Source organism: Chiloscyllium plagiosum, chromosome 3 (genome assembly GCF_004010195.1).
Source record: "Chiloscyllium plagiosum isolate BGI_BamShark_2017 chromosome 3, ASM401019v2, whole genome shotgun sequence".
Taxonomy (NCBI): domain Eukaryota; kingdom Metazoa; phylum Chordata; class Chondrichthyes; order Orectolobiformes; family Hemiscylliidae; genus Chiloscyllium; species Chiloscyllium plagiosum.
Window position 1 is genome coordinate 79,508,696 of NC_057712.1, and position 23,818 is coordinate 79,532,513.

A 23,818-nucleotide genomic window follows, 5' to 3' on the forward strand; every position below is an offset into this window, starting at 1 on the left:
GGCATAAGCCCTTCTTCAGGAATTATGCCCGAAACGTCGATTCTCCTGTTCCCTGGATGCTGCCTGACCTGCTGCGCTTTTCCAGCAACACATTTCCAGCTCTGATCTCCAGCATCTGCAGACCTCACTTTCTCCTCAAAGATATCTATATGGACTTCAGTAAGGCGTTCGACAAGGTTCCCCTTGATTAGCAAGGTTAGATCTCATGGAATACAGGGAGAACTAGCCATTCGGATACAGAACTGACTCAAAGGTAGAAGACAGAGGGTGGTGGTGGATGGTTGTTTTTCAGACTGGAGGCCTATGACCAGTGGAGTGCCACAAGGATTGGTGCTGGGTCTCCTACTTTTTGTCATTTAAATAAATGATTTGGATGCGAACATAAGTGGTACAGTAAGTAAGTTTGCAGATGACACCAAAATTAGAGGTGTAGTGGATAGCGAAGAGGGTTACCTCCGGTTACAACAGGATCTGGACCAGATGAGTCATTGGGCTGAGAAGTGGCAGATGGAGTTTAATTCAGATAAATGTGAGATGCTGCATTTTGGGAAAGCAAATCTTAGCAGGACTTATACGCTTAATGGTAAGGTCCTAGGGAGTGTTGCTGAACAAAGAGACCTTGGAGTGCAGGTTCATAGCTCCTTGAAAGTGGAGTCGCAGGTAGATAGGATAGTGAAGAAGGCATTTGGTATGCTTTCCTTTATTGGTCATAGTGTTGAGTACAGGAGTTGGGAGATCATGTTGGGGCTGTACCAGACATTGGTTGGGCCACTGTTGGAATATTGCGTGCAATTCTGGTCTCCTTCCTATTGGAAAAATGTTGTGAAATTTGAAAGGGTTCAGAAAAGACTTAGAAGGATGTTGCCAGGGTTGGAGCTACAGGGAGAGGATGAACAGGCTGGGGCTGTTTGCCCTGGAGTGTCGGAGGCTGAGGGTTGATCTTATAGAGGTTTACAAAATTATGAGGGGCATTGATAGGGTAAATAGGCAAAGTGTTTTCCATGGGGTCGGGGATTCCAGAACTAGAGGGCATAGGTTTAGGTGAGAGGGTGGTACGTGTATGGAATGAGCTGCCAGAGGAAGGGTGGTACGTGTATGGAATGAGCTGCCAGAGGAAGTGGTGGAGGCTGGTACAATTGCAAGATTTACAAGGCATTTGGATGGGAAGGATTTGAAGGGATAGGGGCTGGGTGCTGGCAGATGGGACTAGATTGGGTTGGGATATCTGGTCAGCATGGACGGGTTGGACCGAAGGATCTGTTTCCATGCTGTACATCTTTATGACTATATGAACAGAGCCCTGTGGGGCCCCACTTAATATTGTCCTCCGGGCAGAATACTTTCCATTTACAACCACCTGCCTTCTGTCAGCCAGCCAATTCTGAATCCAGATAGCCAAATCTCCCTGTATCCTGTATTTCCTGACTCTATGAATGAACCTACCATGGGAACCCTATCAAATGCTTTGCTGAAGTCCATATCCACCACATCCGCTGCTTAACCGTCTTTGACCTGTCTTGACACCACCTCAAAGAACTCAATAAGATTTGTGAGGCACAACCTGCCCCTTGCAAAGCCATGCTGACTGCCGTTAATCACACTATGCTTAGACAAATAGTCATAATTCCAATCCCATAGAATTATTTCCAAAACTTTGCTGACCACAGTTGTAAGACTGGTCTGTAATTGCCAGGTATTTTCCTATTACCCTTCTTGAAGAGGAACAACATTTGCCTTCTTCCAGTCCTCTGGTACGACTCCTGTGGAGAGTGAGGAGGCAAATATCCTCACCAGTGGCTTAGCAACCTCCTTTCTCACTTCCTGGGGCAGCTTAGGATAAATCTGAGCTGGAAATGTGTTGCTGGAAAAGCGCAGCAGGTCAGGCAGCATCCAGGGAACAAGAGAATCGACGTTTCGGGCATAAGCCCTTCTTCAGGAAATCAGGAGTTCCTGAAGAAGGGCTTATGCTCGAAACGTCGATTCTCCTGTTCCCTGGATGCTGCCTGACCTGCTGCGCTTTTCCAGCAACACATTTCCAGCTCTGATCTCCAGCATCTGCAGACCTCACTTTCTCCCCTTAGGATAAATCTGGTCTGGCCCTGGGGACTTATCAATCTTAATATTTTCCAATATTTCTAGCACGTCAACTTCATCAATCTTGATCTGGTCAAGACTGTTTCCCAGCTCCCCTCAGTTTTCATTTACGTTCCCTTTCCTTGGTGAAAACCGAAGCAAAAAACTCATTTGGTACATCCTCTATCTGCTCAGACTCCACGCACAAGTTCCCTCCACTATCCCTGATCGGCCCTAACTTCTCCCTGATCATTCTCTATTTCAATTATATTACGGTTTTTGGTGAATAAAATCTGATCTTTAACTCACATTTAATTACAGTTTTGAATCAATAAGTATAAATTGTGTCCAACGATTTCTCATATTTGGGGTTATCCTGTATTTGGTGAGTTTTTTTTCAGGCTGTTAGACTCTTTGGGCCCTTTTTATACCAGTTTGTTTTGAAAGTATTAAATTTAATATATATTGCACGCTTTTGGATAGCTATTTTATTTGAGTTTGAAAAGTTTTATTGGGGATGAATGCAAAGTAAATAAATCTAGTCAGTGGTCCCCACATCCAAAGGATGAATTTTGTTTTAAAATGATGTGCCAACTTTCCTGTCTCTGAATTAAGGGCTGAATTTTGACATTTTGATACTTAGGTGATTTTGAATTGCTCTGCACTTCCCTGCCTCCTTCATTTGTTGAGCAGCCCAAAAGAATCCATACGGAAGGAAGCTTGCTGGACAGTTTCCAACATCACTGCTGGAAATAGAGCACAAATTCAGGTGATATATTTGTTTTACTGTGCTCTTAAAAGTAATGCAAAGTCTGTCCATTAACTGTTGCCATATTTTGGAGCCTTTGTTTTTAGCTGAACTGAATAAATACAAAATATTTTAATGCAGGTTTGTATTGTGTCCTCGCTTTCTGGCAGCATTCTGGACTTTCTAGATATTTTTCCTTAAATTGACTGTTTTTAAACATCTTTTTTCACTTGTGCTTTAAAAATATTGGTGGTAGGTGAGAAAGTGTTCAGCTTGAGGTATCAGATCTGTCTGTGAACTAAATGTGATGGGCCAACTAGTCATCTTTTGTATTTCATTTCATCTGTAAATATTGTTCTATTGGAGGGGTGGAAAGTACATGGTAGGAGACAGGAGGTAATAAAGAACTCCATTTTCAATAGATGGAATGTAACAGCTGGTGTTACTTAAGAAATCTGTTTTAAACCATCAACTTTCCATTGCCTATGATGAACATGCTTTTTATATGTGGTGGAGATTAAAAAAATCAGGAGTTGTGTTACTAACTTTGTCAACAAAGCTAAACTAGAAAGCAGGGTTTTGTGGATTGGCAAAGAAAGTTGAAATTACATATTGACTTTTTTGTCCCCGTGCTCAATCTATGACAAATGAAATTCAATGTATTGGAAATATAAGGGTAAACATTTGGAACCTGTTTATTTGGAATATCTTTGTAATGCAATCTAGGAGCTGGAGAGAAGCAAGAGAAATAGTCATTGTACATTAATCACTAAAATTTGGTGTTTTTGTTTGAAAAGCTTGAAAGCAACAGAATATACTTATGTTGAAATTCAAAAATGAGCAAGTGATGCTTCATATTGTGATTTGGACATAATCTCATCATGAAGATTAAGTTCAGCTTTGTGCTCTGAACCTCAGGAAGGAATGCATTGACTACGGAAAGGTATAGCGCAGATTCATCCTAATTATATCAGGGCTTAAGGAACTTAATTAATGATGTATGTAAACTTTGGGTTATGTTTTCTTGAATTTTGATGCTTGAGAGGTAATCTAAAGTTGCTTTAAATTATAAAGTCTTCATTTGGGTAGAGTTTTATTTTCTGGTAAAAGCATCCGAACAATAGGTCATTTTCTTAATTATAATTTGTGGTGTTAGCAAGGGATTGTGTAACAAAATGTAACAGAAAACCAATTTAAATTTAAAATCAATGAATAGATTTACATCAAATAAAAGAATCAAAGGTATGGAGCAAAAGTTTTGTATTAAGATATAGGCACCAAAACAGTCTGATTTGCCTATTCCTGTCAAGTGCTAAAATTCTCAATACTGAGAAGCAATTGGAAACCAATAGCAATCCATATAGGAAATGCAGTCAAATGTAAGATTTTTTAGATGGATTCATTTATAGAGTCATTCAGCATGGAAACAGACTTTTTGGTCCAACAGTCTATGCCGAACATAATCCCAAGCTAAACTAGTCCCACCTGCCTACTCCTGGCTTATTATCCCTCCAAACCTTTCCTATCCCTATAACTATTCAAGGTCTTTCAGCAATTGAATAAGGGACGTTGCTGAGAAAATGTTAAAACCCGTGGTTTCCATACTTAAGTCATTTGTTGTCTTTTAAGAGATTCAGCTGAAACTCCATCAGATGAGATATGAAGGCAGATGACCAAAAGATTGGTCAAAGTGATGGGTTTTTATTAGTCGCTTACAAGAACAACAAGGTGAACGGTTTGGGGAGGGAAGTCTGAGGCCTAGGGCCTCAACAACTGAAGGGACAGCAAACAAAGGTGATGTAATTAAGTTTGCAGATAAATTCTGTCATTTCTTAAAAAGAAAGAAAAGATAAGGACAAAAATCTGTTACACCTTCTAATCGGTTAAGAAGCAAAACTGTTTGCCTGAGAGCCTCTAGTTTGAGAAACGAATATGATGTGTTTGGAAAAGAAAATGCAAAATTGCTCGAGAAACTCAGCAAATCGGGCATTATCTTGTGGAGAGTTAAGCTTCAAGTCCTCTCTGACAATTCTTCAGTCATACTGGACTCAGTGTTAGCTCTGTTTCTCTCCTCAGATGCTGCTAGAATTGGTACATTTTTCCAATATTTTATTTTTCTCTTAAATATTTGAAATTGCCTTCACATGCAACTACTTGGCTTTTTCCACCATCTCTAGTATTTTCTGTTTGTTTCCAGCATTTGCAGTAGTTTGTTTTTATTTTATAGATGGTTCTGATTTGGTGGAGTTTAAACAGATGTACTACCAGAATGATAAAGATAGTTATGAAAGATATTTATATTCAATTTCCGAAGGAAATGGTGAATGTGTATTCACCTCTCTAAAAACCCCAAAGTGCACAAGTGCAATAGCAACTGCATTGATCTTTTTTATTGAGAAATGAAAATAAGTTAAAAATTTTGTTTTGAATATGTGTACCGTTATTATTTTATACATTTTTAATTTAATGTACATATTTTTTTTCTACTTAATAGGCTGTAATAGATGCAAATATTTTCCCAGTGCTTATTGATGTTCTCCAAAAGGCTGAATTCCGCACTAGAAAGGAGGCTGCATGGGCTATTACAAATGCAACATCTGGAGGAACTCCAGAACAGATCAGGTAGTTATAACCAATGAATGAGAAACTCCCACTTACTTAATCCCATCCACTTTTACATCTTTTGTCAATCATCTAGCTGTTGAGTTAAGATGTTTCATCTTTGATTCAAAATGATGTTTCTTGATTTCCATTTATTACACTTAATGTTATAATTCTTAGAAGTCAGATTCTTGGTGAAGTACTTAACTTTATAGAAGTGCACCATGAGTCAAATTTATTATTGCTGTACAATCAATACTTTTAGACATTTAGTCTGTCAGAATTGTTTCTATGTACCTGCCTCAAATATACTATGTCAGAAAATTCTAGTGAAATTCTCCAGGGCAAAGCCATTTCGTAGAATCCACATCCGTATAGTCTTTTGAATACACTACTTTACTTATGTCATTTAAAATTCAATCTTTGTTCTACTAACAAAGATCTTAAAATATAATAAAGTAAATGTCCTCTTTCTGTTCAGATTTTCAACCTTGTACCTCAAATCATTAGTAAAATGTGAACGTGACCATGCTTATCATTGGTGATTAATGCAAATTTTAGAATTTAAAAAAAAATTCTCTGGCCTCTAAATTACAAGTTGAATTGCAAATTGTTTCATATGATTAGATGACTCAAAATGGACAGTTGTGTGGTAGGAAGTAACTGCTCATTCTTATTACAGTAATAACCTTCGATTTTAGTTTAGCAGGTATTCTGTTTAAGCACATAACTTCTGTGTCTTCCTATAATTTTTTTGGAGATATTCAGATTCCATAGTTTAATCAGTTAACTGAAAACCACAATTGTCAACTGGCATCTTTGTTTTCATTTCAAGGTATTTGGTGGAACTGAGCTGCATCAAACCTCTCTGTGACTTGCTTACAGTCATGGATTCCAAAATAGTGCAAGTTGCTTTGAATGGACTAGAAAACATTTTACGATTAGGAGAGCAAGAAGCCAAACAGAATGGAACCGGTATCAATCCATACTGTGCACTTATTGAAGAAGCCTACGGTGAGATGCTATAGACCTAATTTTGCAAAGCAAATTATATACCTAAAAGAAATGAAATATTCCTTGGTTCATAATGACAGGTTAAAACATGTGATTCTCTGGGCATTTTGACATAAACAAATTTGTGACTGGCTTGAAGTGTCTTTAAGTATCTAATTAGTCACACTCAACTAATTGAGTCTGATTTTCACATGCAAGCAGATCAGCTTTTGAAAGATCGCCTGACTGACGCAATGGAGAAGATTTTCAGTAGAAAATTAAAGTTCAGTTATAAAATTGAAATAAATGCTGGAGAGAAAGGAGAAGCAGAAGATAAACAGTTAAATATTTTATCGAGTGTTAGTTCATTTTTCTTTAACTTCTGGGTTAATTTGTGACACGGTCACTCACCTGAGTGGGACATCATTAGCATGGTTCAGTTTTTATCTATCCAACTATAGTCAGCTGTAATGGCTTTTCTTCCTCCTTCTGCACCATTTCATATTCTGTACCAAAGTAATCTTCTAGGATCATAGTTACAGGGTCATACATCACAGAAGAGACCCTTTACACATATCTACACAAATCCCAGTTTTCAGGACTTGGCCCACAGCTATGAATGTCAGTTTTATTTCAAGTGCTCATTCACTTACTTTTTGCAGACATGTGCCATCTCTGTTGCCCTTCCAGGCATTGTATTCCAGATTCTCAATATTCTTCTGGTGAAAACTTTTTCCTCAAATCCCCTCCTGCCCTGCACCTTGAAAAGATGCTGTCTCAGTATTGATCCTTCAAATAAGCAGAACAGTTGGTTCCTATTCATCCTGTCCATGCTCCTCAATCTTATCCACCTCAATCAGGTCCTCAGCCTTCTCTGCTCTAAAGAAAACAACCTGACGCTATCCAGTCTATCTTGCTAGTACTTCCTAAATGCATCACTTCTCACTTTTCAGGGTTGAGTTCTATCTGTCACTGATCTGACCATCTGATCAATCTGTCTATAACTTCCTGTGACTGAAGAACACCTTCCTCATTATTAATCACCCAGCCAATCTTTGTACCATCCACAAATTTACTTAACTGCCCACATTCCCATCAATATCATTTATATATGTCACAAACAATAAGAGACCCAGCACTAGTCCCTTCGCATGCCACTGGACACTGCCCTTGAGTTTCTCAAAAACAGCTTTCTACCACCACTTTCTGTCTTCTACCATAAAGCTAATTTTTGATCCAGCTTACTAAGTTACCCTGGATCCCATGTGCCTTTATCACAATTATCAGTCTCCTCTGCTAGACATTGACAAAGGCTTTGCTGAAATCAGTATGAACTACATTAACTGCACTACTCTCATCTGTGCATCTGATCACCTACTCCAAGTTCAGTTAAATTTGTGGGGCTGGACCTCCAACTAACAAAGCCAAGCTGACTATTCATTAGTAAACCTTGCTTGTCCAAGTGGAGATAAATTCTATCCTTCAGAATTTCCTGCAACAGTCTCCTCAGTACAAATGTGAGGATCACCAATCTATAATTAATGTAGTTTATCCCTACCACCCTCCAGTCATATGATACCTTTCCTATGGTCAAAGATGAATTAAAAATTTGCTAATAGATGTTTACTGTATTTAAGAATGCCATTTGGTGCATTGTGCCACTCAAAAATCTGATTACACTAATCCTATTTTGTAGCTCTTGGGCCATAAGTCTGGAGGTTACAGCAATGCCGATGATTATTTAAATGCTGCTTAAGTATTAACGAATGTTTCTCACTCAACCAGTCTTTCATGTAGTGAGTTCCAGGCTCTCACCATCCTCTGCATTTAAAAAAATGTATCTTCAACTCTTTTATATAGTTCCAAGTCAGAGTTATGAGCACCTTGGAGGTCAATCTAATGTTTTGATGTATCCACTGCCTTTGGCCTTGTCGAGGTTGCAAGTTGGAAAATGCATTCCAAGGAGTGTTGGTGTATTGTTGCAGTGTACCTTGTAGATGGAACACTGCTGGTGATGGAGGGAGTGAATTGTGAAGTTGTTAGATTGAGTGTTTAATTAAGTCGGCTGCTTTGTCCTGGATATTTTAAAAGCAAGGATCTTCATATTTATGTATTAGACTCTATATTCTGTTCTCTGAAATGGATGGATGATGAAAAATGCAGGATCCTGATGAAGTTGGAAAGCCCTGGAATGTTTCTGTTTAGGATGGGAAATTCCCCTGTTACCTAGGATACTGGATTAGGATGAGAACTGCAACTCCATATAACTTATCTGGAGAATTATCCAGGAACTATTAGACAAGTCAAAACCTGTACAACTGCATAATTGTTATCACTTACTTCTTGGGTCCTATGGGGATTTCATTCAGGATCACTGCTGTTAATGAGCTAGAAGGGCAGGAAGTGAATTTTCAAAGTTGAAGTTGCTAAACTTCAGTCTGCATTTATTGCATTGCTGTTGCCAAAAGATTGAAAGAATGGGGCAATCTTGCTTCGGGCATGTGATTTACCTTCATTGTCCTGCATACATGCTCAGTGAGACGACTAGCTGTCTGAGGTGTTGCTTCCTCTCATTTGCAAAGCAGTGACGGCTAGATCAAGGTTACCAACTAACATTGCTGCCCAGGCTTTGCAGTCAACTCCTGCCTTATGGATATGCTTGGCAGAGTTAATTAAATGCCAAACTTGCCTCCAACCCAGTTCGTGTGTTTACATTTCAAGATTTCAAGTGTTGTAAGAGTGATGTTGCAGTATGGGGAATATCCAGGCCTCTAGTCCTGACCTCCATTTGAAAAGAAATCATTGGAGGCTGTGGAACAGAGGTGGGGGAATGATATGTACATAAAAACCTTGTTTTGTATTTTCATGTACTGGCTCATACTCACCTCTGCACTTGTCTGCCATTCCTGATAATGAAACTGTTTCTTTTAAAATAATCAAATATTCTGGTTAATCAAGAGGTCTGCATAATCAATGTAATAAATACTCTAAGAAATAGAAACGTAATGTAGACGATACAGGCATCACTGTTCTAGTTTCTTTTGCGGCATAAATGACTTCAATTATAATGTAACCTTTGCCTTAAATAAAACTTATTGGCAGAGGATTTTCTTACTCTCATCCTCAACTGACTACTCTGATATTGTGGAGATCGCGATACAGTAAAGTCTGGTATTTCAGGTATATAATTTTTGCCTATTTATTAAGAGTGCCAGTTAAAACAAAGTTTGCTGTAATTTAATGACTGGATGCAGATTTCCTAACACTGAATCAGACAATTGAGGGGTGACCTTTTTTAGATGTTTATAAAATCACAAGGGGCATGGATAGGATAATTATTCAAGGTCTTTTCCCCGGGATGGGAGACTCCACAACTAGACGGTATAAGTTTAGGGTAGAGGTGAAAGATATAAAAGGGACCTAAGGGGCAACTTTTTCACACAGAGGGTAGTGTGTGTATGGGATTGTGTTGCCAGAGGACGTGGTGGAGGCTGGTACAATTACAGCATTTAAAAGGCACCTAGATGGATATATGAATTGCAAAGATTTAAAGGGATATGGGCCAAGTACTGGCAAATGGGACTAGATTCAGTTAGAATATCTGGTCGGCCTGGATGGGATGGACTGAACGGTCTATTTCTGTGCTGTACATCTCTATGACTCTAATTGTTAAGACCAGTTCTTCTCAGAAAAATAATCACATGAATAGTGCATATTGTTTTATTCACATTGTGCAGTACTTTGAAGTAACAATATCAAACAGTATAATTGTATATAACATTGAATTGTGAACTCTGTAATTTCAGGTCTGGACAAAATAGAATTTCTCCAAAGTCATGAAAACCAGGAAATCTATCAAAAGGCCTTCGATTTGATTGAGCATTATTTTGGTATAGAGGAGGAGGACTCGAGCATTGCACCACAAGTGGATGAAAATCAGCAGCAGTTCATCTTCCAACAGCAAGAGGCCCCAATGGAAGGATTCCAGCTCTAAATGCATGATTGGTGAAACTGTCTACAAGTACCACCATTGCAACATATTCAAAAGGAACTTCATAAATCCTCAGAGCCAAAATTATGAAGAAGCTGCTTTAATGGAGTTTAAAATTAGGAACATTGTTGAAAGGGCAAAATTTTGAGGCAGCTTATGCACTTTTCTATTTGCAGTTTAAAATTACATTTAAACTGGGGCTGTTGATTTTCATGTTTCATATTTAATATTCATTTAAGTATCTGGGGTTATAAACATCTGAACTCTATCTGAATTGCTCCAAAGAGAGAGGTGTTGGAGTAGGAGAGACACCTATATTTAAGCTGAAATTGCAGCCATCTAAAAAGTACTGTTTCATTTAACTGTTTACAGCCCTAATTTAAACAATACTTATTTATTCTTTTGATCCCAGAGCCTCAAAATACTGTTACAGGGTGTGGTTTACTTTTTGTTGAATAATGAAATTGAAGTCTAACCTATTTGACCAAAATCCTTTTGAAAGGTTCTGAAGTTGTATTGCTGTTATTTAAAATTTCAGACTTGTAAACTACAATTTGAGCAAATTAGTTAGCACTGCAACCTTCAACACTAGTATCTGTAAACATAGTTTATAGGTACACCTCCCCCTCCCAATGATAAATCTACCTCTCTTTGAATTAAGACAGAAGTTGTTTAAAAGATTCTGACTTGTTGAAATATTTGTTATACTACAAGTCAATTCTGTGAATGAAAACAATATTATCAGCATTTGCTAGTCCATATTCCAATATGGAAATCTGTAAATTTACATTTTGTTCTTAACTTACTGGAAGATAATTTCGTAAGTGCACTCTGAACAGAAACTTGAAATTGTAGCAGTACCAACTATACTTGGAGTTGATAATTGCATTGGGGTGTGTAGAGTACATGTACGTATATTTGTAGAAAGTGAAATAACTGGCAATCATTGAAACTGTTGTATTTCTAATTAGGTGACCATACATGGTTAGTAGCAAGATGTAAATTGTTCCCCTTCTCTTCACCCCCCCAACCTCTCTCTCTCTCTCTCTCTCTCTCTCTCTTTCTTTCACCCCCTTCCCCCTCCCACCCTAAAGTTCCAAAAAATGCACTAACCTAAGTGAAGATATTATTATTCTTCAATTTGGGAAATTAATTCGAGTAGATTTAATAGGTATCAACTTAAGAATTTTGAACAACCAAATGGGTGCAGGTTAATGGTGGCTAAAGTGGCATTTCACAGTCATGCTGTTTAGTTATCTCCTTCATTCACCTTTTTTCCTCTTACTGAGCACTACTATTGAATTGCCTGTTTTCTTATTCCTTTAAAAATGTTTGTTTATCCCTTAAAATTCTTTTATGTACCAGAGGTGTATGAACTACTGCAGAAAAACTATTTTATGTTTACTTCACTAAACTGGTAGAATTAGAATTTCCAGCTGACGTTAAATAATGTCAAAAATTTGCAGCTGATGTTAAAATAATGTCACTAATCTTCAAAACATAAATATAACAAAATATATTACTGGTTTCAGGTTTCCTCCAATATTTAATTCACAATGTACCAGCAAGAACACACATTTAAAAGATTTGCCTGGTTAAGGATGGGGAATGCACTTCTGAATTAAATAATTTGAAAGAAAATAAATTAGATCTAGAAATGCATACAATTTTCTAAAATAATTGTTAATTTTATTCAATATTAAGTATATAGATTTTGATCTTGAAATTTTCAATATTTATATTCATGAATTTTTCTGCTTATCAGAATTCAAAGTTAATTTTGCTGTTATGTTCTATTAGTATATGGGGTGGATACTAAAAATGACAGGTAATACCAGCTAGTGTGTGCTCAATGTGTTTGTGGGACATTCCTCTGTTGATATTTTAAGGGAGGCACATGAAAAAATATTATTGGTCATCCACATATTGTCAACAGTAATTATTAATATCTCAAGGGGCACCGGTTGTTATTCTGTATGGCCTGAATAAACAAAACAGCCAAATTTGATCTATCATGATAAAATGTAACTGCGGAATGTTGGCAAGTATGTGCACATCTACGTACAAAAGCAAATCAGTATTTGAAAAAAATTCTTTAAAAACTCCTAGTTACATTGTGAGAATATATACAATTGTGATTTGTAATACATTCATAGAACAAAGACATTTCTTCCTGTGAATGTCTTGTTTTTTTTGTGTTATATAAAATATTTCTTGATGCAGCTGATGCCTTTCAATGAAAAGTGTCTTCTGCATTATATACCATTTTTTAGGTTCATGGTGGGGGGGACGGGGGAAATGATGTTTTGGAATTGCAGTTGTAGTTCTTTGAGTCTTGAAAGAACCAAACTCGCGAAATGTATGCAACAGTAATACACAGTTAAAACGTAACTAATGTTTGCATGTGCTATTAATGCATGGCTGTTTTAATACACAGTTCTATTGCCAAGCAACATGCATAATGTATAATACTTAATTGCTCCCATATCACTATTACCAAAAGACCACTCACTCAAATTTGCATAGCATTTGACAAGGGTGGCCAAATCTTAATTTAAAATTTACAACAGTATTACTTTGAAATGCTGGAAGCATTTTTTGTCTGTTAAAAGTATAGTTAATATTTAGCACATAACTACTTCAATTTCATGAAACACTTCAACTAGGATGAAACTTTATATGCATAGTCATGTTGTGAATGCATATCAATTGCTCAGTCTTGCCCTTGGAAATTTATGCAGCAGTTTGCTCAAAAGCCCTGTTTTGGAATTCAGAAATGATTCTACAAATGCTGGTTTTGCAAATACCAGAAAATAAATGTTGGAGCATTTTGTATTGTAGTTTTTGTTTGCTACATTAGTTATGTCAGTCTATGCCTCAGTCATGAGCTCAGTTTAGCAGTGGCTACCTAGCTGTATCTTGCAGTACATATGTTGTATCCTGCAGAATAATGTAAGCCTCAGAACTAATATTACTAAAATAATGTATTTGAAGGCAAAAATGTTTAATATGGCTTCCTTTATTAGATAAACTATAATGTAATACATCTCTACCAGCAATAGTTGCATAAATCATGGAGAAAAGCTTAAGTTTCAAAAATCTGTGCTCTAAATTCACATATCTACATTAAAGCTAATGTTTGTGTGTATATATTTTTTTACAATGACCAGAGCTGTACAGTTTGACATGAGTATTCATGTTTTTGGATCTATTTTCTTTCATTTGGGATTACTTTTTTCCTACTGTTGCTGGCAACAGCCCCTGAAATCAACAGCCCTTGAAACTATTTACCCTCTTTTCTCTGTCCCCAACCTGACCCAGTCTTGTTCTCCTTAAATTTTAATCTCTGAAATTGTTTGAACAAAATTGAGTAATGCGCCAAGCCCAATGCAAAAGGGTAAATATCATGCAAAAGAAGTCAAATTTTGTTTGTGTATTGTTTGTATATGTGCTAAGGATGTTGATTTTTTTCTTCCACTCTTGGGCTAGGAATTGCACAATCTAACATTTATTGAATTGCATTGGAATGTATTAAATTTGGAAATGTCTGGAAAGCGAAGAAAAAAATAAAATCCATTCACACGATTTTGATTTGAAATTTGTTTAACTCCATGTTTTGGGTTTCACTTATTTAAAGTGCTTGCTTTTACATGCTGTGTCTCACTAATTTAGTCTTCTAATTCCTTTTATGATTAAAGCATGTACTGAAACATTAAGACCCAAATTATTTTAATCTGTGTGGAAAGCCCAAAAGCGCTATCCAGTAGCAATATTACTTATGTTCAAGCTTGATATGAAAGCACTAATTTTTCCTAATGCATTTAACAATATCAAAATTAGACTGGACCTGAAGATCCTGTTGAATTTGCATCAGAAATGAATGATACTTGTGTCAACATGCAAGCTTGATTTTCCTGTCATGTTGCTGTATTAATGCTGTCTTTTCCATTTCCAAATTAATTTTATAGTATTTGAGTAACTTGCCATTATACAAAATTTTGTTGTATTCTCATGCTATCAAATGCTTTGCAATGATTTTCACTTTTGTTCAGTTGTGACAGTCCACATACACGTAGTGAGGTCTCGTGATCAGCAAATGAAGTTAACAGTTTATCTAGTTTTTGATGGTGAAGATTGCCAACTTGGATGTAAATGTTATGGGCTATTTATATCCAGTCAGATGGACTTCAGTTTAATGTCTCATCTTGGAAAAACTTATGCATTCGTCATTACTTGAAGTAACTTGGATTATGTGCCAGAGTCCTGGAGTGGGGTTTGAATATAGTCTGGTGGTATGGTAATGATTTCTGTGCAGTTGTCTACATTTTCTTTTAGGGTTTTTTTTTGCATTCAGCTTTACTATGTAGGTTGTCATAATATTTCCTCTCCTTTGAACTACCCCAGTGACATGCAGTTCAAATCTCCCAAGAAGTTTTGTTTTCATTTTTATATTTGATGAAATGGGTATTCTAGTCCTTGTGGCTGGGCTTGTTGACTGCAGGCAGAAATTTTCATCGGCTAAAAAAAACTGCAGTTTGCACTTTGACTTTCTGGACTGCATTCAAACCCAGTTTGCTCAGGTAAAATCAAGTATTGGTAGAATGTACCAATTTCCCCAATTAATTTTAATACATTTCTTATGAAAATTGTGAGACTCAATGCATCATCAATTAGTTGCAGCAAAGAAAGGTTAATTTTCCTATTGTTTCTATGCTGAATCTGTACAAGGTGAAGAATGACTAGTCCCATTCCAGCCCTTTCACTGCAATCTTCCAAGTTTTTTTTCAGGTAGCTATCCAATTCTCAAAAGATAATTGTGTGAATCCACCTCTACCGCATTCTCAGATGGTGCATTCCAGAACCTAACCTACATTTCTTCAAAACAAATGACTTTTTTTCAGTTGCTTTTGGTCATTCAATTCACCCAAAATTGATAACCTCTGGTTTCTAACTTCTGCCAATGGGAGCAATAAATCTTTGCTGTCCAGATTGTGATGTAAGATTTTTTTAATCAACCTGTGCTAAGATGCTATTACATGGGAGAGGATGTATTTTGAACCAAGGCCGCCTCGTCTAGTGTTATGATTGTCAAAGATTTTTATCAATTGTCCCATCAGTAAACCCCCCCCCCCCCCCCCAATGTTTACACCACTGAAGTTCATCCTGGAAATCCTCAAATCTTTTCGACACCTTCACTAATATTTTCATGTCCTTCCCAGTATATGGTATCTAGAAGTCCATATAATACTTCATCTAAAGGCTGGACCAGTGATTATAAAGGTTCATGAAAATGTTTTGCTTCTGTAATTTATGCCTCTATATTTATGCTTAAGTAACCACTTTCTTGACTTGTTCTGCCACCTTCAATGACTTGTGCATTTCCACCTCCAGGACCATCTTTCTATACTACTTAGAATTGTACCTTATATAATTCTCTCCTTCTAAAATCAATTCACATTATGTATTTATATTTTATTTGCCACAATCCATTGGCTTGTGATCTAGAAGTCGAACAATAATCTCAGTTAATGTTTTCAAATTTGTCATTACAAATTTTGAAATTTGTAGCCAGTAAATCAACGTTTGTTGTTAATTGTGACCAAGATGGGCAGCAAGCCTACTATGGAGTTGGGAGGGCCCTATTGTCATGTGCCTTCCACAAACCAACTGTTGCCATTAACTGCTGTTTCTTGTCAGTCAACCAACAATATGCCCTTTTTCTTTCTCTAGGCTCCTATTTTGACAAAACTTTATGAACACATTTCAGAACTCTATATCACATCAACCCTATTACCTTTATAAGCCCTTTATTTTTACTTCCTCTACAAATTCAGTTATGTAAATTGAACAATTTACCTTTTTTTAAAAAGTGCTAGCTTTCTTTAATTTACATTCATCCAATTACTTGTAATCAATATCAAATTATGATTTCTAAAAGCTTTTCCATCACCCAAATTAAAACTACTGTAGCTATATGGTTTACCTTGCACCTTTTGAGAACGAGTAAAAATTAGAACAGCTCTGTTCCTCTATAGAGATTATAATTTTAAATGTTAGGCTTTTAACAATATTTTCATCAGATCATATCTGTTGAAATCCAGTTGCCATTCTCTATAAGAGGTTTTGCTGCATTTGGCAGGATGTTGGGAAATCTGTCAAGAATTGTCACAAGTAGAGGCTGAAACATTAGTAAAATATTGGGATATCTATAATCTAGGTAAAGCTTAACAACCTTGCCAAGATAAAATATTGATGAAATAAAGTACATTGCATGCAATGATTGCCTAATATGACAGGCACAAATGATTTTAATGGACAATCAGTTACATTTTTTCCTTTCTCTTTGATCACTTAAGTGACAAATCTGTGAAGAAATCGGAATATTTGCTGTCCTGCCTGACATTTTTTTGTTGTAACCAATGAAACTATTATGCCATTTTTTCAGAAAAAAGTTCTAAATGTACTAATCAATTAGTGTTTTATCTCCTATCAGAATGCTCTTTTAAAGTGTGTATTAATAACTTTGATTTTTAAACAGCAACTACAGGTTACATGGAGTAGGATGTAAAAGTTGGATGTGAACCTTACATTTTGTTACTGAGAAATAGAAATCTATTTGCTTGCCCTTTTAATATTTTGAATTTTAAGTTTGAAATTACTTTTGTAAAGCAATCTCTAGAAAAAAATCTAGGTATGACTAGAGTAATGTAAAACATCACATTTGTATGTTGTTTGTACATTTAGTTTTATACATTTTTGTTTACAGCTTTCTCACCTATTAGTATTCTCGTTGCGATGGAAAGCCTTGTCTGATTTGGGTTTCTTTTAGTATGTTCACATAGGAGAGAATTTTGAAGAACAGCTAAATGATTTAGTCGTACAGTTTCATTTTAATGAAATGGTCACTCTTTTGTATCAGTAATAGCCAATGCAGCTGTCCGCTCACGTTCAGCTTCTTCTTTCCATTTCGCCTTTTTTGCTCGATTCCGGCTGGCAAGCGATTCATGTCGTTCAGCAGCCTGAAGGGTACAAAAGAATACAGAATATATTGAAAGCTTAATTGCATTCAATAATTGCCCAATACATGAATCCTTAACTGCAGCAGTTTAGTGACCAAAGGTGGAGAGGTGTGAGGTTCACTTAGGGGAAAGAAAAACAATATTCTTATACTTTCCCCCAAGTCTTCAATGTCTTCAGGTGGATTTGAGTGCTACATACGAGTTACAATGTTAACGTGCAGGAATAAAATGGTCATTCATCACTTGTACAGTGTTTTCGATCAGACTCTTAGTGATACATTGTATTCAGTTTTAGCTTCAAAGAACACTGAAATTTAAAGGGTGCAATAAAAGGTCCATTAGGTTGACTTCTGGGATTTAAGGGTTTTTAAGAGGCTACTGTTCACAGTAGCATGAGCTTTTACTCCCTGCAATTAAGGAGGGTAAGAAGTGATCTCATTGAAATTTAAAAATCTAAGAGGACACAACAAAGTAGGTGTTGAGAAGCTGTTTCCTGACTGGACAGTTCAGAACCAGTGGGGATAGTCTCAATGCAAAACACGCACATCCTATTCAATCTGCGCAAAATGAACATTTTTAATCTCTAAGGGAATCAACAAGTAGAGATTTTCCTCATGGAGTTGGGATGTTTGAGTCAGCAAATGTGACTCACCATGAAATCGTATTAATTTTTCCTACCTGTTTTCCAGATGCGATCATAACGAAACAAGCTGCAATAGTCAAGCCAATCATTATGTAGCAGGTTTTGACTCGTGCCCTGTTTCTTGCTGCATTCAGCATTTCAAACCTGTCAGTCACAAATGCAAAAAAGTTGACATTAAGTTATATGTTGATTCTACAAATTCCGTGGCAACATCTCGCCAAAGTTACTTCAACGGCCCTTCCTCTAGTCCTTTACCAAGAACAGCATTATGTGGTACTTTTTCTCCTCCGTTTTCATTTTCTCCTCCAAGTCAGTTGCCTTCTGTACTTGGGCATGCATTGCCCTTCTTTCAACCAAGAATTTACTTCCAACATTGTGGGAAGGCGATTAGAATTTAAGGAGAAGATTGATTTTCGACAGTAGGGAATCTGGGGAAGGAAAACAATACGCAACCTTGTTCGTACTGTGAGAAATCAGTCATTGCTATAAGAGCAAAAGCCTTTGCAGCATGAGTAGACTATTTTGCACTTTGAACCTGCTCTGTCACCTTTTAAGGTTGACTGATTTGCTTGTCATCTCAACTCACCACCCTACCTCATTAAATATGGGGTTCCTTTGTCGGTCAAAAATCTTTAATTCACCTTCCACTGTCTTCTGGGGAAAATAATTCCATGGACTAATGTCAGAAAAAAATGTTCTCATCTCCACCTTAACTGGGATGTCTTCTATTCTCCAACAAGGAGAAATATCCTCCTAGTAACCACCCTATCATTATCTTAGAATCTTGTGTGTGTATCAGATAACCTCTCCTTCTAAACACCAGTGGGCATGGATCCAACCCGTTCAACCTTTATAAAATAAGGCCAAGAATAAGTTGTGATAAACGTCTCCCAACTGCTTCTAATGCAATTGTATCCTTTTTATCCCCCCAAGTAAGGAGACCAAAATGGTTCCTAATCACTTGCTGTGCCTACAAGTTGCTATTTTGTGACTCATGTGCCAACACACATGGATCCTTCTGCACTTCCACCTCCTGCAATCTTGTTCTCTTTAAATAGTGTACCGTTTGTTTTAATTGTTCCTGCCAAAGTTCCCCTTTTTTTTGTTAGTACACTACCTGCCAATTTATAGTCACTCATTTAATCTACGTCTCTTTGCAGACTCGCTTCCACTTGCCATTTTACTTTGGTGTAATCAGCAAATTTAGCTGCCATACATTTGGTTCCTTTGTCCTGGTCATTGATCCACCTGAGACTCCATTTGTGACAACCTGTGATGCTGAAAATGACCCATATAGCTTTTATTATCTGCTTCCTGTTAGCTAAACAGTCATGCTAATTTAAGGAGGGAATAGACATTTTGAATTAGTAATGAGTTGAAGGGTTATGGAGAGCAGGCAGCAAAGTAGAGCTGAGGGCAAAATAAGATCAGTCATGGTCAGATCAAATGGCAGAGCAGGCTTGAGGGACTTAATTACAAACTCCATCTGCTAGTTGTTATGTTAATATGTTACCCCTACACCAAGTTCTCTTATTTTGTGTTGTAACCTTTGATGTGGCAATTTATCAAATGTTTTTAGGAAATCCAAGTAAATTGCATCTACAGGTTCCCTTTTCTCCACCACCTTTCTTGTTATTTCATCAAAGCACTCTAATGACACAATATCTTTCTGGTCCCATTTCGATTTTTTAAGTATCTGTTAAAACCTCCTTCATAGATTCTAAAAACTTCTTGTGACATATTAGGTTTACAAGCTCAGTTTCCTGATATCTGCCTCCTTTCCTCCTTGAATTTGTTATATCCACTATTTTATAATCAAAGGAAAATTACACCAAATGCCTCCATTAACTCTTTTAATACTCTAAGATGCAGCCTACTGCATCATTAGTTTAATAACTTTACCCAGTAACATTTTTCTGGTGATGGTGATATTTCAAGTTCCTCCTTCCCTGTCATATCAATTTTCATACTTTGGTATTTTGTGATCATCTTCACTGTAGAAGTATTAGAAAACTTACCATTCAATTCTTCCCAAATGTCCCTATTTTCCATTATTAATTTCCAAGACTTTCTCTTTAAAGGATCAACCTTACATTTGTTTATCTTTTACTCTTTCAAATATAGCAGAGAAAGGTGGCCTTCTCTCATTACCTATTTAATTTCTTGAGTTCATTATTTGCACATTCTTAAAATCTGTCCAAAACTTCTGATGTACCATTAATCAAATTTCATACCATCCTTCACTTCTGTATTTGTTCATATAACATAAACATTTGTCAGAGTCTTACTAGAATAAATCTTTAATGGTGTTATTTTTTTAAAGTCTAACACTGTTTTCATTATCATCTCTTTCAACCTAGTTCCCTTTGTTATTGTCTATACCTATCACATGTTTCTCACTTTAAAATTGAACACAAGTTCGGTCATGTTATGACTGCTATTTATGAGATTATGGATTCCTTGTATTACATATTACTATAGAGGGTTCATATTTATACTACTGAAACTGAGTAAATGATAATATAACCAAAGGAACTTAACAGAAAGACAGTGAAGGAGATTGGAGAAGACGTCTATATTTACCACAAAAGTGTATATTGCTACAAAGAGAATTTAAAGGAAACTTTACTGCAGTCTATGTCCAAGTCACTCAGCATAAGGTGAATTTGAAATCAACAATCACCAAATTTAGAGTAGCCTACTACCTGTTTGATGCTAGATGATACTGCTCTATGAAATTGCCAAGAAACATTGAATGGCCTTTGCTTATATGGTTTGTGCAATAAGCATGTGGATTAACCTCACTCGTGAATATCATTTACCTTTCTTACATGCTCTATATTGTTACAGGCAGACCCTGGTTGAAGTTCCCCAATTTGTTATGGTTCCAGATGGGATATTAAGATCCCAAGTGAGAATGGGTGAATTGGCTCCCCTTCCCCTTCTGTCATGGATACCTGTCTTCTTGACACAAATAAATTTGTTCCTAAAGCAACCAATTTAACCATGCTTTCTTGAGTTAACAAAAAGAGAGTTTGTTAACTACTAAACTTGAGAAGAATTAGTAACATAATATGTGTTCACAGAGATTAGAAATAAGAGGTGAGCCAAAAAGAGATAAGTTTAAAAGAAAATAAATGTATTGATACAGCTGTGAACTGTTCATGAAGAGCAGATCGTTAAATATTGCAGTGAAGGTTAATGGGAGCAGTGATGCTGAATAGTCATTTTCCTGGTCCTTAGTTTTGGATGAGAATTTGTGGTTTTTATTCCTTTTGACCTTGATTGAATTCCAACATTCAGGATGAGAAAGAATCCTTTTGTTGTTCTATTTCTTTGAATTGGCTGCGGGCTGGCTGACATTTAGCACTAGTGAGAGATCTCCTTTGTCTGCAATACAGGGTGTCTAGGGAATGGTTATCCACCTATGACTTTCACAGCACAGTAGTGCTTGAACCTAAACTGATACACACGTGAATGTTCAGTCCCACTCTCAGAGCCGAGCCTCACATTTTGACTGCTGCCTGTGTATTCTTCTATTTTCTTTGTAGTCCCAAGAGATTATATTCTAGTCTGGTTTGACTTGCTTCTTCCCTCACCTGGTCTCTGCCTTTGAAGAGCTCTTGTCAAAACTTGTCTTTGTGGGCGGCACGGTGGCACAGTGGTTAGCACTGCTGCCTCACAGCGTCAGAGACCCGGGTTCAATTCCCGCCTCAGGCGACTGTGTGGAGTTTGCACATTCTCCCCGCGTCTGCGTGGGTTTCCTCCAGGTGCTCCGGTTTCCTCCCACAGTCCAAAGATATGCAGGTCAGGTGAATTGGCCATGCTAAATTGTCCGTAGTGTTAGGTAAGGGGTAAATGTAGGGGTATGGGTGGTTTGCGCTTCGGCGGGTCGGTGTGGACTTGTTGGGCCGAAGGGCCTGTTTCCACACTGTAAAGTAATCTAATCTAATCTAAAAACTCCCTTTCATCATAGGTTGACATTGAGTCTCTCTCTTCAAAACGTCACTTAATTACATTTGCAGCCAGTATGAGCTAGGCAGCAAATTAAGCAGCAGAACCTCAAAAGGTAATAATCTTTGCATTATTACCTGAGCCACGTGCAAATTGGCATATGGTAAACAAAGTTAAGAGCAATGAACGTGTGATTTAAAGACTGGTGTGGTTTGTGGGGCACTAGCACTTATACTGAAGAGAGTGGGATCATCTACGCCTGAACCATACTGTTCTTGTGAACTACATACCTGCATAAATACAGCAGGTTTTAAATGAAATAGTGAGGGCAAGAGCCCAAATTTTGGAAGATGTTCTGCATCAAGGAGTGGCGAAATGTAACAAAGGAAGGAATTAATGTGGCAAATGGTAAACTGACAATGACAGGAAGGGACAGAGAATACAGCTCTAAGAGTTAATCAACAGATACGACTTGAGATTACAAAAATAATCAAAAGCACAAAACTTGTGCACGTAGCATTTGAAATAAGACAAATGTGTTACTAGTACAAATTGAGATACATAAGTATGATCTAGTAGCCACAATGGAGATGTGGCCACAGGCTGATCTCGACTGGGACCTGAATACTGAAGGGTATTTGTGATTTCAAAAGGATAGGAAGCTGGGAAAAGTTGGAGGGGAAACTCTGTTAATTAAGGATGTAATTAACACAACAGAGAGGATAACCTCAATTCAGGAAACCAGAATATAGAATCAATCTGGGTAGAGACAAGGAATGATAAAGGCAAGAGATCACTTGTGGGAGTTAGGTACAGGCACTCTACCTGTAACCATTGTGGTATGATGGGATATCAAAGAAGGAATAATGAGAGCTTGTCAAAAGAAGTACAGCAATTAACATGGGGGCTTTTAACCTGCATCTAGACTGGAAGAATCAGATGGGAATTTATTGAATGTTTTCAGCAATTTCTTAGACTAGGATGTTATGGCACCATCCAGCGAGGAGGCTATACCAGAGCTGGTTTTGACAAATGAAATAGTGATGGGATATCAAAGAAGGAATAATGAGAGCTTGTCAAAAGAAGTACAGCAATTAACATGGGGGCTTTTAACCTGGCACCATCCAGCGAGGAGGCTATACCAGAGCTGGTTTTGACAAATGAAATAGGATTACTGACCTAATACTGAAAATGCCCCTGGGTAGTAGCAACAATAATATGAATTTCATATACAATTTTAGGAAGAAAAGTGTTGGTCCAAGGCAACTATTTTAAATTTTATAAAGGACACGAAGACAGAGCTAGCTAAATTAAACTAGTGAATCCTTACTGAGGTAAGGCATCTAAATAGACAATAGGTGCAGGAGTAGGCCATTCTGCCCTTCAAGCCTGCACCACCATTCATTATGATCATGGCTAATCATCCTCAATCAGTATCCTGTTCCTGCCTTATCTCCATAACCCTTGATTCCACCATCCTTGAGAGCTCTATCCAACTCTCTCTTAAACGAATCCAGAGACTGGACCTCCACTGCCCTCTGAGGCAGAGCATTCCACACACCCTCCACTCTCTGGGTGAAGAAGTTTCTCCTCATCTCTGTCCTAAATGGCCTACTCCTTATTTTTAAGCTGTGTCCTCTGGTTCGGGACTCACCCATCAGCGGAAACATGTTTCCTGCCTCCAGAGTGTCCAATCGTTTAATAATCTTATACATCTCAATCAGATCCCCTCTCAGTCTTCTAAACTCAAGGGTATACAAGCCCAGTCGCTCCAATCTTTCAACATAAGATAGTCC

General features: G+C 37.2%; 2 protein-coding genes across 4 annotated transcripts in view; one reads left to right on the forward strand and one right to left on the reverse strand.

Moving 5' to 3' along the window:
* Window positions 1-13,991, forward strand: part of kpna5 (karyopherin alpha 5 (importin alpha 6)) — a 35,312-nt gene extending 21,321 nt beyond the window's left edge. For all 3 annotated transcript variants that reach the window (XM_043685040.1, XM_043685046.1, XM_043685051.1), the window contains exons 11-14: window positions 2,717-2,842; window positions 5,316-5,443; window positions 6,258-6,436; window positions 10,222-13,991. In XM_043685040.1, the coding sequence (XP_043540975.1) occupies window positions 2,717-2,842; window positions 5,316-5,443; window positions 6,258-6,436; window positions 10,222-10,409 (621 nt within the window). In that variant the 3' untranslated portion in view covers window positions 10,410-13,991. The remainder of the gene's footprint in view (window positions 1-2,716; window positions 2,843-5,315; window positions 5,444-6,257; window positions 6,437-10,221) is intronic.
* A 2,009-nt stretch (window positions 13,992-16,000) lies between these two features.
* LOC122546294 (protein FAM162B-like) overlaps window positions 16,001-23,818 on the reverse strand; it is a 49,036-nt gene continuing 41,218 nt past the window's right edge. The window contains exons 3-4 of the mRNA XM_043685063.1: window positions 18,104-18,212; window positions 16,001-17,425 (exon numbers count right to left, since the gene is read on the reverse strand). Of these exons, the coding sequence (XP_043540998.1) occupies window positions 17,309-17,425; window positions 18,104-18,212 (226 nt within the window). The 3' untranslated portion in view covers window positions 16,001-17,308. The remainder of the gene's footprint in view (window positions 17,426-18,103; window positions 18,213-23,818) is intronic.